General features: G+C 39.5%; 2 protein-coding genes across 7 annotated transcripts in view; one reads left to right on the top strand and one right to left on the bottom strand.

The window, feature by feature from the left end:
- GEN1 (GEN1 Holliday junction 5' flap endonuclease) overlaps positions 1 to 10,675 on the bottom strand; it is a 32,319-nt gene extending 21,644 nt beyond the window's left edge. The window contains exons 1-3 of one of the 3 annotated variants that reach the window (XM_071211886.1): positions 10,609 to 10,675; positions 3,447 to 3,649; positions 2,270 to 2,456 (exon numbers count right to left, since the gene is read on the bottom strand). In XM_071211886.1, the coding sequence (XP_071067987.1) occupies positions 2,270 to 2,456; positions 3,447 to 3,607 (348 nt within the window). In that variant the 5' untranslated portion in view covers positions 3,608 to 3,649; positions 10,609 to 10,675. Of the gene's footprint in view, positions 1 to 2,269; positions 2,457 to 3,446; positions 3,650 to 9,300; positions 10,336 to 10,608 lie in introns of those variants that run through there. The other 2 variants (XM_004450779.5, XM_058288097.2) reach the window with 2 other exon arrangements.
- Positions 1 to 17,511, top strand: part of SMC6 (structural maintenance of chromosomes 6) — a 169,350-nt gene that overhangs the window by 50,822 nt on the left and 101,017 nt on the right. Inside the window, exon 1 of one of the 4 annotated variants that reach the window (XM_058288092.1) lies at positions 10,403 to 10,531. The exons of the other annotated variants lie outside the window; for them this stretch is intronic. The gene's annotated coding sequence lies outside the window, so the exon portion shown is untranslated. Of the gene's footprint in view, positions 1 to 10,402; positions 10,532 to 17,511 lie in introns of those variants that run through there. 4 annotated transcript variants of the gene reach the window in all.

Here is a 17,511-nt window from a genome sequence, read left to right as displayed (position 1 = left end):
CACACATCATCTATTCTGATTTTCTCTGGGTTATGATTTCGACCCAGCTGAGATGTAGTTTATTTAGACCTACAATTTACTGCATTTCTTTTTAGTCATATGTCATTCGCTCTCTGTACTGGGGAATATTGAGTGTGTTGAGAAAAGGAGGCTATTTGGTTTCTAGAGAGTCAAAGAATAGATACCATCTCTTGCTTTGACTGATTAATTGCTCACACTATATTACATACTGAAAACCTCTGCTAGATATTGCTGAAGGTGGACTAGGTTCAAAAAGACAAAGTACTATGTTGAGGACTCTGAATGAATGACAATAGAGAGGAAGTTTGATGACAGATGAATTGTCTGTCTTTATGGTAACACTGTGGCTGCTGCTACCTTACCCCTAGATGAGAAGTATCCTTTTATAACAAAACAAAAGGTCTGAGTTTGAACATTATTTCAGTTTCTCAGTACCATTTGTCATTCTCTTTTCAAAAAGCCAGCACAGAATTTGCGATAAGGCTGGTTGCAATTTTCTGTACCCTAAGTCTGTATCACGTGGGGTAGTGTTGGAGGAGGACTAATTTGTTCTTTTCATACTTATACCTAAAAGAAAGCAATGGATTAGGAGGAAACAGGGCCTAGAACCTGAGTGTACAGAAACATGAAAATTAATAATAGGTGGGTGATACCTAAACCACACAAATGCCTGAGAACATCACAATTACTGCAATAAAGAAATAAGAATGGATCAATTTTCTCAAGAAAAAATGGATGTCTTTTTGCTTTTTACTGGGTATTAATGCCCCAGGACGAGAGCCCATGGGTATTTTCATAAACTGATTATACAAGAAATAGTTAGAATATATCACAGATAGTTTGGTCACAAACTAGACAGTTAATAAGATGGAACATTCATAAACTGAAGACAATTTTTAAAAATCACACAAGAATAACAAACACAAAATTTCAGAGGAGGAGAAAAATGATGATTAATTTATATAATGCCTTTAACAGAAATGCAAATTTTAAATTAATAAGAAAAATAGGGAAATGAATTCAAAGCAAATATGATAAAAGGTTTATAACCGTAATATATAAACATGAACAAAATGAAAAATTAAAGCCTCAAGAGATAAGTGGGGAAAGGACATGATGGCCATTCCCTCAAGAGGCACTAGAACTACAGGTTCAACCTCACCAATAAAAGGCAGATAAGCCTATTTGCTTTCTAAATAGTACAAAAATCAACCTCCTAACATCCAATGTCTTGTGCTTGTGCTGAAACTGCTTATCTCCTATCTGTACTGGTAGAAAGTAATCTGGCAAGAGTTATAAAATCATTCTTAAACTTTGGTCTATCAATCCCACTTTGGGTCATTTTATTTCAAATCCCAAATCACAAGAAAAAGCTAAGCACACAAAAAGGCTCATCATAATTTCACATATAATAGTGAAAAACTGAAAAGCAAGCAAATACATATCATCACGAGGAATGATTAACAGCTTCATACATTTTGTACAACCATTACAAGTTATGAAATCTGAACAGAATAAGGCAACAGGAAAGTATGGGTATATACTTATGTTCAATGAAAAGTCCAAGATAAAAATTATTTGTGTACTATTACAGCAACTCTTTAAAAATACATACATTTGAAGAGAAAAACAGAATAGTACCTTACTATTTTATATATTGCATTTTTATAGGTGATTTATCCTCTTAACTTTTATAAAAATATATTATGTAATAATTTGAGAAGCAATACAAATATATAACAGTACACTAAAATATGACAATAGTTACTTTTTTAAAATTATAAAGATAGCAAAGCCCAGGAGGAAGCCAAATACATATTCTATATATGAACCAGCACAATTCTGAACGAGTGTAAGTATGAATTAATAAGATCTCATGTACACTGGGAGTTATTCTGAAGCCCTGAAGAAGTTATAACAGGTAACATGTATTAAGTCCCCATTACACACTAGATGCATTAGATATGCTTTCTCTAGTTTCTACCACATCCCTTCAGTGTATTATTATCTCACTTCACAGAGGTGGAAATGAGGTAAAGCAAGGTTAAACATCTTGCCCAAGGCTCAGAGCTTCTAAATGCCAGAGCCAGGACTTGAACCCAGGCAGTTTCATCCCAAAACATACGCTCTTTCTCTCTCCACTTTGGCCACATTAAGGTTCAGGAGTTTTAAAGATGACTGAACAATAAATTTTATCAGAGTAAAATGTACTTTAATTAAAATAACTGAGCCAAATCTAAATGCTCACCTCTCTTAAGACTGATTTGAAGTGTGATCTCCCTGTTTTCTGAGACCAGGTTTTTCCCGAAGGCCCGAACCGAACCTGATTCCGTTTGTTTATGACATCAGCTTTCAGCTTTGGGGGTTCCCCTTCCATAACAAACACCAGTTTTACATCCATTAGCGTTAAAAATGAGATACGAAAAAACAAGTTCCTGAAATATACAAATTAACAACATGGTAATCATCACGTATTAGGAGCAAAAGTTAAAACAGTATGGTGCAATGGCAAGTGTCAGGCACTGGAGATCCAACACTGAATAGGCCCAACAAATGTGGTCTCTGTGCTCTAGGAGCTTGTGATTTAAGGGCAAGACAGGAAAATTTATTTAGAAAACAGAATCCTTTGTCTTTTAAACTGTAATTAGTGTTGGGAGGACGTAAACAAAGGACTCATAGAAAATGACTCGAACAACTGGAAAACCTGCTTAAGGTAGGGTGGTCAGGAGAGGCTTTCCAAAGAGGTCGTGTTTCAGGTGGTAACCAGAGAAAGTGACTAAATAGTCACTTGAAGGGTGTTAGGAAGCACATTCTGGGCAGAGGGCTCAGTGTGAGGCAGGAAGACACTTGGCATTCCTTAGAAATTGAGAGGCAGCCACCGTGGCTGCTGTGCAAGGTGCTCTGGCACACGACAGGACTGAAAACAGCATACATGCAAGAGGGTTAAGGTTTTATTCTCAGTGGAGTGGACATCATGATTATTTCAACTGCTACAGGCAAAACGGTTTGGGGGGGAGGCACAGTGCAAAGGGAGGGCAAGTAGGTAAGAAGGCATTTCAGCAGGACCGAAGAGGCTGCTGGCTTGGTCTGGGCTGGTTTGTGAACACAGTATACTTCCGAAGCAGGACTGACGAGATTTACTCATGGACTGGATGTGGGGGCGAGATAAAACAGGGAGAAAATGACTTCCAAATTTCTGGCTTTTAGTAACCGAAGTATCTTAGATTTATTAAACAGGCAGCAAGATATTTGAGTCTGGAATTCAAAGGATAAGATGCACAAATTTGTGAGTTATGAACATTAAGATGGCAGATATCGACATGTTAATATATTTTAGAACCTCCAAATGTAAAAGAAGACATAAAGGAGAACAAAACTTAGTTGGTTTGCATCTGCACATTCTAGTCTAAGAATTTTCACCGTACCTCAGGTGGGGCTTCATGACTGTTCCCATCATTCTTTTGACTGTTTGTGCCTCACACACCCAGAGACTCAGATCCACTGCAATGGTTTTCCCAGCAAGACTTTGCAAGTGGAGGTGTTGCTTAACAGGCTCCAAAACTGGCCACAGGTCATTCACTCCCATTCTGGTGATTAGCCGCTGTTCTGTGAAACACTTTCAAAAAGACTGTTGAAAGAAACAGCCCAGAACAGGAATTTAAACAATGTATGAGCTGGTCAGGATATTCATAAACAGAAGATTCTCCTTATTTCTTCCATTAGTCACTTTTTCTAAATTAACCAAAAACACCTAAAACATTAAAAAAAAAAAAAAGTTGGTGACTGGCTAATAACAAGAACTGAAAAATGTGGAGATGGGTAGAAAACACATTGACTCTGTAAATCTAAATCATATTGTCTACTTTCAGAACTTAATCTCTATTTTATATTTAGAGAGGGGGACAAGTCCTATCACAATCAGGAAAAACAAAACAAATCAAAAGCAAGAAAGCATTAAAACAAAACTAAAGAAAAAAACAAGGGGGTTAATGAAAAAATGATGAAGAAAGGGAGGGGAGAAGAAACGATAGGAAATGTGGAGTTGAAGGACTATGCCATTATCTTTTTAAAAAGGACAATGGATTTTTAAATTGCCAGGTAACAAATGTTCTTTGCGGCAGTTTTAAAAAATTACAAAATAAGAAAAATTGAAATAAAATTACCAATAGTTCCATCACTCAAAAGAAAAGCACTGGCAATTTTTCTTTCCTATGGACATGTACATTTTAAAATAAAATTGGCTTCATTTCTATTGTAACTTACTTTGGTATTTTCTAGGAGCCAGCTTTTCCTTATTAAACATCTAAATGTCTTTTTTCATTGGTTATTATTTGATGAGTGTATGAAATGATGAGCAACAAAGATTCAGTCTGACTATACAAAAACAACTCAGATTATCATCCTCTGAATGACTTTAATACAACTTCCCAAAATATTGAAGTCATGACCGTGACACAAAACTATTTTGAGTAAGAAGTACTGTATTGTCTGTTCCTTTAAGAGAATCCATTCTAAAACGATATTTATTTGTGTATGGCTGCAAAGAATATTAATGCTGTTAAATCTTACTGTCATTTTCTGTGATTTTCTGAATGTTATTTAAAAAAAATGTGATCATGGCCACAAGTCTAACTAATTTTTACGAAGGACTGCACAAATATTCAGATGTCACTTTATGACAGGTAAAACAACGCAAGCACTAAATAGCATTAATGGCAGCACAGTCCTAATATTGTCTATTTAACATCAAGAAGCCCAAGTGGTTAGCGTAGCATTGTGACACAGAGTGTAAGGTTTACTCTGTTAATTAGAAAAGTTGTGGTTAATTCTGGAAATAAAAGGGGAGGTGGCACATATTTTCTAAGGCACCATTGCGAAGGAATGAAATGGGACTTTTAAAGAAAAACTATTCATCATCAGAATGTGTAAAACTCAGAAAGAAATTATGAGGCGGAAGTTCTTGTTGATAGCATTGCTTTACATTGTGGCTCATGTTGGAAACTGGACTAGAACGCCACTGAAGGAAATGATGCAATTCCTCTCTGGAGCATTATTACAAGTGATCTTATTTCATTTAACTGTGGTTCTGCTGCTAAATGCAAATATTTTAAATGCAGGTAACTTGATTTAGCAAGACCTCCTCTAGGAATTTAAGATGTGCTCTTGGATTTGTGCAGACTGGCATAGAGAGCCACTGCAGGAATGTCTGTAACAGTTAAGACACTGGGAAGAACCAAACGGCCATCAATAGTGAACTAGTTAGTGAATTATGGTTATGTTGAAAAAATGGAAGGCAAGATCCAGCACATAAAAATATGTACTGATAAAAAATTCTCTAAGTTTTGAAAATGAAAAAGGAATAAAAGAGGTAACATATTAGAGATGACTGCAGTTCAGGGATGAGAGGAAGATTTACTCTTCAAAGTATTATCTCTTTGTATTAATTTTTTTTTCTACTCGATGTCAGATGTTGTCTTTATTCATTTAAAATGTCCTAAAAATTCTTTGTGTTAATTTTTAAAATAACCATGTGGATGATATTACTTTTCAAATTTAAAAACTGTTTTAATAAATGTGGTCTTGTCTGCAAGGGGTTGGGGAAATAAAACTAGAAATCTTTATGGGGTCTGCTTCTTGCTCAAATATTAAGTAACCAAATATGGGTATGGGTCATGGGTCAAATTAAAAGACAATATTGTGGTAAACTGGCAAATATCTGAACATTAAATTTGACTTGAGCTGGGCTTTCTTGAGGAAGAGAGATTCACGCATTTGGGCTTCCTTCAGGCTGCCTAGAAACTAGCCCTGTGGTTTGAGGCGAGGAGGATCCTTCCTCTGGCTTTCCAGCTTTAAGACTTCCTTAAACTCTAGCTCCGGGCTTCAATTCTTTATATCCTGTCTGCAATGCTTCATTATATAAGTTGACTACATAGATATAACTGTGAATAGGAAGGGAGATCACCTCTAGGACAGGGTTATTTCTAATGATAACACATATGCACACATTTGTGTACAGGATTGTTATGTCAATTGTATTCCTTCTGAGAGTTGTGGTAAAAAAATTAAGGACACAATGATGTGGTCTTCTCTTGATTTTACAAACTGTTGTTTTCTAAATATTTCAAGCACATAAGGATCATTTTATAAAGACTTTAATGGAATACATTATTCCCAGGGCAGTCATACCTGGGAAAAAATAAGAACAAAATGGATTCTATTAACATATTATTGTTTCCCACAGACTGGATCCCTTAAATAAGATAAACAGGGTTTTTAATTAAGCCCATAAATAATATCTCTGATACAAGAGACTTATTACACTTAAAAATTAAATTTTAATATATTAACTTCAGAAATAAGCAAGGTTTAACAAATAACCATTCATGATATATTACAGAACTAGCAATGATTAAGCTGAACAGATATTAGCAATTTTGTAAAGACTACAAGGTTGTAGGAACGGCTACTTAAAGACAACTGGTATTAACATAGGTAAAAAGCAGAAAAGAAATCTGTTAACAGAATTGTCTGTTGGTCCCAGAAAGTAAAATTCAGGTTACTATTTCTGAGCTGGAGTTTTCTCCTCCACTATGTACTATGTGACATTTTCTAGGAATATGTCTCTTTCACTGCCAATCCTGATCACCATATTCTTTAATCTATCTCAAAGTCTTTTTAACTTAACACTTTCATTTATAGCCCTATTTTACTGAAATAGATCTGAAAAAGTTTAGTCTCAGTTCTGCTCTGCAAGTACAGTCCAGTAACGTAGTAATGTTCATTTCTTCCATAAGCACAAAAGACTTGCTATTGTGTAAAACACTTATTTTCCATTATTTCCTCTGACTGATGGGAATCAAGGAGACATTTTTATGGGAGCTTATCCTTTTAGTAACTTCTCATCAATCAATGTCTGTTAGACATGTAAAACTTGACTACTTTTAATCTTAAAAAATAACAAAAAAAACCTTAAAAAATAGGCGTGGGGAATGAAAGTGAGCAGAGATTTATAGGAAGAATATTTTTAGAGTCAATTGGAGAGGCATACTACCTTGGAAAGGACATTACTGATGAGGCCCTTTTGAAGACTACAATAAATTTCTCTTCACCCTCTTGTCACTTTTTAATATTACTTATCCTACATCATCTGACTTCTCTGCTGAACTGCCCACTAGAATATCCAATTGTTTACTTGTTACCTCCATATGGATGCACAATCCATCCATTAACTCTTGATTTTCCTCAAAACTGTTATCTTACCCAAATACCCAGTTGTTTAGGTCAAAAACCAAGTACTCATCCTCAGTTCTTCTCTTTGCACCCCAACAGCAAACTGATCCCCAAGTCCTTTAACTCCAAAATACATCCTAAATCCCCATCTTTAAAGTTACTCTCCTATTCTTGCCTGTATTTAACTGCAATGGTCTTCTACCTGGTCTCCCTGCTTTATTCCTCACCCCGCTTCCACACATTCTCCCCTTGGAAGCCAGTGATCTTAAAAACCATCATTTTCCTTGTAATGAATAACGAATTTTCTTAGAGGTGACATGAACTTCTGTTAATTTAATCTTCATCTATGGTAGGTATCTTATAGCCCGTTATAAAACGCAACGAGGAGTAACCCAAAAGTGTCCTAAATGTAATATTCAGTACAATGTATACTTTTGTCATGCTTTTTAGTTTATAAGAGAAGAATCTGAAATTTCTGTGGTGTGGAATTTGGTGAGTACCTACTCATACCTTCCATAATATAAAATGTTATAGACTTCCATCTTATTCAATCTATATACTACATATGAGAAGACATACGTAGTAATTCTTAAGAATGTTTGCGGCATGAGAAAAGGTATGTGAATCAACATAGGCATTACAAAACATAGCACATGACTTTATCCTATTAGTGGTTCCAATTTATTTAGTTTACTGAAAAGGGGCTGAACCCAGGAAAAGAAAGCCTAGGATTTCAGTCTTGGCTATTCCACTAATAAGGTGTATAACCTTAGGAAGACTAACTTACCTATAAAATCAGGGGATTAAACCAGATGAATCCTAACATTGTAATATCCTTTGAATCTCATGACCAATTTTAATAGCTTGCTATAAGAAATCACTCTATTTTAGCTGTTACTGCTTAGTAGAAAGACCATGAATTTCTAGTTTTAAGAAAAAGCTTAAGAATCCACATCAGTTTAAAAAACAAAAACAAATCCTTTGATGTAACCATATGGTACCCATAAATCAATTTATGTTTCTAAAACTTCCTTAAAAGCTAATACGCTTTTATTGGTTAATTATAAAACTGAAAGGGGTGAGAAAAGCACAGTACCTTGCTAACTCCACTAATGAATCAAATTTAAAGAACATAAAAAGCTCAGTGGTTTGATTTACACAAATACAGACACATTTTATTAAACCAACAGTTTTCCAATTTTCAATTTTAAGCAAAAGCATTAGGAAGAAAACTTATTTTAACAATGAAATAAAGAATACGTCAAATTTCCCAATTCCCATTTAGATGACTAGAGTCTTAAATAAACAGTGGTAAATGATGTAAACTTTATTTCAGGGCAAGAGTATTACATGGGATCAAAGTAATCTCACTAATTAATGCTATACTTTATTATTTCTTTTATGAATTTAGCCTTTTTGTTTGTTTTTTAAAACTACGAAGTATAATACAACTAAGGCTTAACTTACTTGTTATCAATTAATATTTATCGAACACCTACCATGTACCAGCAACTCAATATCCAGCCCTGTATTTTAATTTAAAGACCTTAGTAAGGTGAGACTGCAGATAAAAAGGGAATTTTATGACGAGATAAGTACAGCCATCAAGACAGCATGGTATAGGAGTCATAGCAGAGGTCCCCTACCCAGCCTTGGGCGTCAGGAAGGCTTCCTGAAGGAAGTGACACCTAAGCAGAGACCTCTCAACAGTGTTTCTCACTCTTTATGAATAAGGACCAGTTAGGTCAGATGTTTTAGACCCTCCTCAACATATACTAAACTCGGTCTTTCTTCCTTCAACTCTGCTATCCTACTCATCTTTAACAGTCCTACCTTTTCTGAAGAGATAGCCAGGCCACATAAACCATTCCCTTTTTTTTTAAGTCATTAAATTGTGCATTATATTTACCTTTCTGTGCTGTCTCAAATACCACTCTATTTAGCACTTATGTCTCTAATTTTCACATGTCTTGTCTACTTTGACTATGTCATGCGTCTCATTTTTCCATGGCAAGGGCCACAACAGGAATAAAATACATATTTGATTACCTTTAGAAGTCAAAGGGTGACTTTGATGGAAGACCAGAGGTTCAACATCATTTTATTTGCACCGGGGGGACGGAGCAGTAAATGCTATTTTTTTTTTTCATCTAGAAGAGATTTTGGAGTATGGAAAGCAGGTCAGTAGGCTAGAGAAGCACATTCATGTGCATGGCGGTGTGTAAGGCCGGATGTAGACGTCGCTGTCAGGTTGAGAGGAGCTGGTTCTGATTTTTATTGAGGACGTTTACAGTTTAGGGGACAGGGGGCACTGTAAACAACCAACCGTGCCGCCTTAAGGTAAATGCTATGTAATGTTTTTTCAAAACAACGCTCACGTGGAGACGGAACACGGGCTGTGTGCACCTGGGAGTCGGCAGCTTCCTAGGAGTAGCTTTGGGGGCGGGGGTCGCCGGCCCGGCGGAGCTTGGGTAGGGGCGCCAGGAGCCTCCAGAAGCAGTGATTGATTCAAGGCGAGCCGCTGAAGGTTTTGCTGGAGGAGGAGCAGGGCAGTTCGCCGACGGGGCTTTCCTGAAGTGACGGTCAGAGCCCAGTGCGGCGGGCGCCCCTCCCCTGCTTTCGGCGGGACTTACCGAACGACCCCCTCCTCCTTGGTTTTGGAACAAGCCCCGTCTTTACCAGTTTCGCTTCGATCCTAACTATTGTTTCCTCCAAGTTTTCTCTGCTGGGGAAGGTGGGGAGCCTCCTTTTCCGCTCGCGAGCAAATCCCACCCAAGGTATTGCTGCTCCACTGCAGAAGATCCCGGAAGCGCTTTAGAATTTGGCGCCGACCGCCTCCCCCCGACCCGCCCCTTCCGGGAAGGAGACGCCCCCTGCGCCTTCCCGCTTGCTTCCGCTTCCCGCGCGTACGCGGCCGACGTACGCATGCGCAGACCCGCCGCCGGCGCACTTGGCACCGCCCTTCTCCTGTCTTGCTCCCTGCCGCCGCAGAGCCGCGCATGCCTACCGCTTCCCGCCAATCGGCCGCACTTCCGGCCTCTCCTTCTTGACGCGAGCGGCGCGAAGAACCCAGAAGGCGGCGCAGGCGCGATTGGAGTCCCCGGGGCGGGGAGGCGGGGCGCAAGCGCGGAGTGGCCCGCGGTGGGCGCCGGGCGTGCGGTTCCCGCGGGCCAACGGCGGCCGCAGGACGCCGAGACTCCCCGGGGGTGGCCCTGGCATCGGGCCGCGTCGGTCCGGCCCCGCGGACTGGGTTCCTCCGGGAGATTTCGACGGGGTCGAGGTAGGGTGAGGGCGCGCGCTGCCGCTCCGCCTCGCCTCGGGCTCCCCCGGCTGCCTGCCCCCTGAGCTGGCGCCCACCTGAGGCCGAGGGTCACCGCCGCTGCGGGCAGCCCAGGGCGGTCCCCGCGCTCGGGACGGGAAGGGCGGCTCCCTCGGGCGGAAACCTTCGCGCCTTTTCAGCCGCGGGAAACTTGGCGGCGTGCGCTGCGCGGTCCGCCCGCCGGCCCCGGGCGACGCGGGGGACGGGCGCCTGCCCCCCGAAGGGCCCTGGGCTTGCTGCGGCCGCCTCGCGCGGGGTGCGGCTCGGGACGGGGCCTCGTCACGAGTGGGGGTAACCCATGCACTTGGTCGCTTGTGGCAGCCAGAGTGTTTCTAAAGCGTTTCTATGCAGATACGTAAAACGACGTTCGTATCTATATCTGTTTCGTGAAGACGGAAAGTCTTACCTAGGAAAATTAAACCCTGTGAGGGTCTTTTACTGGCATTTTCTTTTTCATGTTTTCTTGTGGAAATGAACGGGAGAAGCAGCGCGGCTTTGAAGTGCCGTGACGGGACTTAAGGGGAGGGAAGGGCAGTGGGACCTAAGGGACTTGAGGTGATGCTGTGGTAATTCCTAGAGAGAGGGACTTCTTGGCGTTGAAACCCTCAAGGCGGGTGTGCGGTGAACGCTTAGGACTGCATGTGTGATACATGGGAGATTAAAAGCCAGGGTTGTAAATCACGCCTGTGGAGACCAGTACACTGTCATGTATAGTCAAAGGGAAAAGAGTCCCCGTTTCCTGACCAAAAAGAACAAAAAACACTTGCAAAAAGCTTCCAGATAGTCCCATGGGTGTGTGGGACAGCGGCATTCTAGAACTTTTACTAGTTTTCTTTAATTCATTTTATTAGTGCGTAAACTTTTATGTTGGAATGTGTATTGAAAAAAATTTTCCCCGATGGATGCAAGTACAAAACAGTTTGGTGACCACTAGCATAAAAGTTAAAAATGTTTCTGTGTCAGGCACAACCAGAGTTGTGTGACCGTGGACAAGTTTGGTACCACCTTTTTAAATTTCACTTCTGTAAGTTGGAGGAAATGACATAGTACCTAACTTTCAGACTCAGGATTCTTGTGACAGTATAGAGGGTTTAGTATTGAGCTGGGCAAAAGTAAGCGCATGTGCATGTCAAAGTGAAAAACGGGTTTTATTCCACAGAGGTTTATTTTACTGAGTCCCTAGTCCGTAGAATGTTACATAAAACCTGCCTAAAATTTGGCTGTGATTTTCAGATCTAAGGAAAACTGAAACTGCCTTTTACTTCCAGGAATTAATAAATGATTAGCTCACGTTTGACATGCATTATATTTAAGACACAAATGCCGCAGTTCTGATGACTGAGGGTCAATGTAGTGATAGTAACGTTAACATCTTTGATTCAGTTACAGGCTTCTCACTCAACATACTTTCCCAGGTAGTCCAGTTGAAACTGCTTTCTCCAGTTTCCGTAGTTCCACGGAAGTATATTTTACTATCTATGGGCCTCTTCATCTCAGGCTCTTAGGAACACTTCAAACTCAGTGTTTTCAAACAAAATAAATGTATTTTTTTTATCCTCTGTTCTTGTCACATGCGCTCCTACTACTTAGAGTGGTATTTAGCATTAGGTATGAAGATTATTTCTGAAAATTAAACACATAATGAAGCTTGATAAAGCAAGCCCAAAGTTTTCATTGACTTTAATAACATTAGAGGAACATATCACAGTAGAATCCTTTTAGCAGTTTTATACGTTAATGAGAAAAGATGAGAAACAGATTCATAGCCAGTTTTACTGCCTATGAACAACTAAACTGTCAAACTCATTTGTTCATGCCAGTAAGAACTTTGGGATTAAGGAGGTTTGAAGCCTGAGGTTGGATCTGGGGTCTCCTAATTATAGTGCATAAACCTGGAAAAATGTCTTTAGCAAGGGCCTCAGTTTCCTCTTTTGTAATATAAGGGCATTTATCTTGTAAGGATGCTGAGGATGAAAGGAAATAAAGCATTTATATCAGTAGTTAACCTCATTAGAGGTAGTTATTCAACAAATGTTAATTCCCATTTTATCTGGTCTTTTAAATCTCTTGGTTTAATCTCTCCCTTCATCCCTGATTACCACTGCTTAGGCCTCACCAATTTTTTTTTTAAGATTTGTTTTTTATTTATCCCCCCCTCTTGCCGCTTGCTTGCTGTCTGCTCTCCATTCGCTGCACGTTCTTCTGTGTCTGCTTGTCTCCCTTTGTTGCTTCATCTTGCTGCACCAGCTCTCCCTGCTCCCTGGGTGTGGGCGGTCAGCTCTCTGCGGTTGTGGGTCAGCCTGTCTTCACAAGGAGGCCGGGGACGCCAACCCAGGGCCTCCCATATGGTAGACGGGAGCCCAACTGATTGAGTAACATCTTCCCAGGCCCTCATCATTTGCTATCTTTTTTGCCATTTTTATTCTGTTTCATCCATTCTCAACATTGTCACAGGGATGTTTTCAAAAACAAATTCCTTAAATTTTTTTTTATCAGAAATACTGTATTTCGTACTTTCCACTTTTGCTGATCTTGAATTTTGATGGATGGACTTAGGAATTATTTTCACTTAAATATTTATCTTATTTTTATTGTGTCTCGTGAATTCATGATAGATTCCAAGCTATGTGCTTAATTAATTCAATACTTTATAGAGACTGCTTAATTTAGAATGAATATATCTGTAGTAAGAGGAGTGGAATTGGAGCTGAGGTAAACAATGTAGGGCAGATTCAGAAGTAGCAGTAATTTGCTCCACCACCACCACCCCCCCTCTTGTTTTCACTTGCTGTCTGTGTCTGCTCTTTGTGTTCTCATCTTTTTTTTTAGGCGGCATCAGGAACCGGGAACTCCCATGTGGGAGGGAGGCTTCTAATCGCTTGAATTACCTCTGCTACCTGCTTAATGTATCTCTCATTGTGTTTTCCTCCTTGTGTCGTCAGCTTGCTGTGCCAGCCCATCACGCCAGCTCACTGTCTTGCTCATCTTTAGGAGGCACTGGGAACCGAACCCGGGACCTCTCATGTGGTAGGTGGGGGCCCAGCTGCTCAAGCCATATTCGCTTCCCTGCTTTTTTTTAAACCACTTTCTTATTGATAATTCTAATTCTGTTTTGTCACTTCTCTCGGGCATTAATCCCTATGTAGGTATTAATGAAAAGTGTGGATTATTAGATAATCACAGTAAAATTTAGAAAATACATTTAATCTGTCAAATTTCCTATACACCTGCATCATGTTATGAACCCTTGATTATTGATTTTTCTTCTTAAACTTACTTATTGGTATCTGCATATCTGTTACCATTCATGGTTTGATGGAGTTTGCTTCCTATAAGGAAAAAATGTGCCTTATTCCTGCTTTTTATTGTAAATTAGGAAGTATTAAAAACTATGAAGAGCTTTGTGGATATATTGAAGATCGCAGAGATGCTTTTTTCCTTTTTTGGTGTAGTCCAATATTTTTTAAAGTATTTTTCTTGGAATCTATTATTATGTCTCTTTAGCCTTTTGCAAATTATTTTATTTCATTTTTTGGAATAAAAAGGGTATTCACTGTGTACAAGTTCATTTCTGAGTTGCGGAGATTATTTCCCCTTCCCCATATTTTTAGGATTTCCTGTATTACCCAGCTAAATGTTACCAACCACAAAAGGACAGAAAGGGTCGAGGACCTTCTTTTTCTTGTGTGTATAGTGGAAACCTTAGCAGAGACTTAACTGCTCCAGGTCTGTCAGATATGCATTGGGAAATAATTTTAATGTGTATCTGACTCACAGGACTGATATATTTTTGAAAATTCCACCATCATTACAGAGTGATTTCCCATTTTAAAAGGTAGGATCCTCCAGTTTCAGGTGTAAGTTACCATGGAAACCTAATAGCATACTGCAAATCCCAGGCTACACCCAGGAAATAAAAACGTCGTTATCTTATAGTGTTTGCTGGCACCACCTTCTGTGTAGTATAAAATCCCCCATTCATTGTAAGAAGCTCATCACATTTATCTTAGGGTACCTCCTTTCCCCCAGTTTTACTTCAGAAACTGTTTTCTTATGGTAAAATATAGGAACTAATAAAGATTATGTCTAAAAGGACATTTAATGTTGGGGAAACCATCAAAAAGTAATGCTTTCTTTTTTACTGTTCTATGATAAATTACTCCTCAGTAATTGAGAATGGGATGAGATGGGTGGGAGAAAGTGTTGCTGGGAGAATAATAGCCTGGTATTTAGTTTTGGGTAGTAGTCTAGTATTCTAAGCTGAAATTGTTATGCAGTGATTTTTGTTATGAAATAATTTGAAAAATATTTGATTTTGAAGTTTTGCCTTCTGTAATAGATTCAAAATAAACTTTTTTTTTGTGTAAAGCTGTTGAATACTAAGTGGCGGTGACTAATGGTAATGCTGCCTTGAAAGGCATTTGTTTAGGTTAAATGTCCTTCCTGGATGTTAATATACTTTTTGCCTTTTTTTTTTTAAAGATTGATTTTTTATTTATTTGTCTCCCCCCCCCCCCGCCCCCAGTTGTCTGCTCTCTGTCTCCATTCGCTGCGTGTTCTTCTGTGACAACTTCTATCCTTATCAGCAGCACCAGGAATCAGTGTTTCTTTTTGTTGCGTCATCTTGTGTCTGCTCTCCGTGTGTACGTCACCATTCTTCGGCAGGCTGCACTCACTTTCGCGCTGGGCGGCTCTCCTTGGGGCGCACTCCTTGCGCGTGGGACTCCCCTACGCGGGGGACACCCCTGCGTGGCACGGCCTTCCTTGGGCACCATCAGCACTGTGCATAGGCCATCTCCACATGGGTCAAGGAGGCCCGGGGTTTGAACCACAGACCTCCCATGTGGTAGACGGATGCCCTATCCATTGGGCTAAGTCCGCTTCCTCAATATACTTTTTAAACAATATTTGATTTATCTTATTAGGTTCTCTATTGTCTTCATAATAGGATTAAGTCCAAATTCTTTAACAACAGTTTTCAAACTTTTAATGTGTATATGAATCACCTGAGAGCTTGTTAAAATGAAAATTACTGTTCACTTGGCCTGAGATTCTGCATTTCTAACAAATTCTCAGATATAGATGATGTTTGCTGGTCCATGTACCATAATTCTAGGAGTTTACAAGTCCTATATTCTGTTTCTTACTTACCTCTAAATTACTTTTTCATTTTAATTTGCTCACCTGTGTACAGTGGAGTTTTCTAGAGGTTCCATTACACGAAGATGTCATTGCCCTGAGAAGTAATGGAATGTGAATGTGTACTTGTATGTTCTGTGTTTTAAAAGTTTTCTCAGTTTTAATTTTGTTTGAGGTACTGGGATTAAACCCTGGACCTTGTATATGGGAAGCTGGCACTCACCCAGAGCCACAGTGGCTCCCCTGAGTTGTTTTTTGTTTGTTTGTTTGTTGTTTGTGTTTAAGAGGCACTGGGGATGGAACCCAGGACCTCCTATGTGGGAAGCAGGCGTACGAGGGATTGAACCACATCCATTCCCTCATTTAAAAATCTCAGTATGGTAAATATTGAGCGATGTAAACAAAAGTTCTTTGGGATCCTCAGGACTTTTTGAGAGACCAAAACATTTGAGAACTACTGCCTTTCATTGTTAGCCCAGCCAAGGACGCAGACTGGAGGAAATAACCAGACCTCCTCTTAGTCACAATGACTGCTGGGTGGGGATGGGTTGGGCAGTGGTGAAAGTCCTACCTCCCCACTAGGCCTCCTCTCATACCCCCCCGGGGGACAGAGGGTAGTACCTCATGGGTATCTCCACTGACTCAACCCTGATGATTCCTCCTTACAGCCTCACCAGGGCTTGGCTGGAGAGAATGAGTTTTTGTTGGGGCTTAATACTGTAGGAAAACATGTGAATTAATATCAGAATATTCTTATTAAAGAAAAATACTAGGTTTGACAAACCAAAGCACTAGTTCTTGGATAAAATGTTTAAAATTGCTCTCAGGTTTAATTATTCAAGCAGAATTTGTGTGAAAGGAGTCATGGCTACTGATGGGGATTTTATAAAGCATAAGGTAATTTTGTGTAGGAAATTTGAGGCTTTATCAAGATGGAAAATGACAACAATGGATTCTGTAAGATGTAGTGGACCTGTAAAAACCAATATACAAGGAAGAAATAGAAACGATTTCATAAAATTAACTTTGAATCAGTCACCCCTAGGTTATAGGTTTACACTTGGTTCTTCCTTAATCTCAAAAGAAAATTTTACTAATGTCATGCCGTAGAAGTGATTTTAGAAGACAAGAATGATGGAAAAATTACTCATTTCACTTAATGAGATGCACATTGTCATTATAAGAAGACCTGATAAAGGTAGTTCACAAAAACAACTCTCGTTTTCTTTCTCTGGTATTCTTTAGCCAGAGTCTCTATTTTCCTGCCCTTTGACTTCATGTTCCCTTTTTTAGTACACCCATTCTGTTCCCTACCATCTCCCCTACTAACACTTAAAATTGGCTCTCATGGCCTGTGTGTTTGTTATTAAGGAGAAGTGTGATCTCTGCTAGTGAAAAACAACTAGAATTTTTTTGATCCATATTCATGGAAGGGAAAAATCTCCTGTCGATTCTTGCCATGGTGGGAAAGGGAGCCAGATGCTTGGTGTGGACAGGATTGTTATGGTGTAGTATTGGGGCAGTGGGGTTTGTGTATGTGTGTGCGCGCACGCACGCACGTACAGTTACATAAGTTGCGACTAGAACTGTTCCTCAGATCCTTTTCCTGTATGTTAAAAGGTTTTGGTTATCCGTGTCGTGGATATTTCTCTTCTTTATTCATCAAGCAATTATTGGGTACCTATTTAGGTCATAAATGTATTTTTTTTTTAAGATTTATTTTTATTTATTTCTCTTCCTTCCCCCCCATTGTCTGCACTTTGTGTCAATTCGCTGTGTGTTCTGTGTCTGCTTGTATTCTT

Source organism: Dasypus novemcinctus, chromosome 25 (assembly GCF_030445035.2).
Source record: "Dasypus novemcinctus isolate mDasNov1 chromosome 25, mDasNov1.1.hap2, whole genome shotgun sequence".
NCBI lineage: Eukaryota > Metazoa > Chordata > Mammalia > Cingulata > Dasypodidae > Dasypus > Dasypus novemcinctus.
The sequence above is the reverse complement of the archived record's forward strand: the minus strand, read 5'-3'. Positions and strand labels throughout refer to the sequence as shown.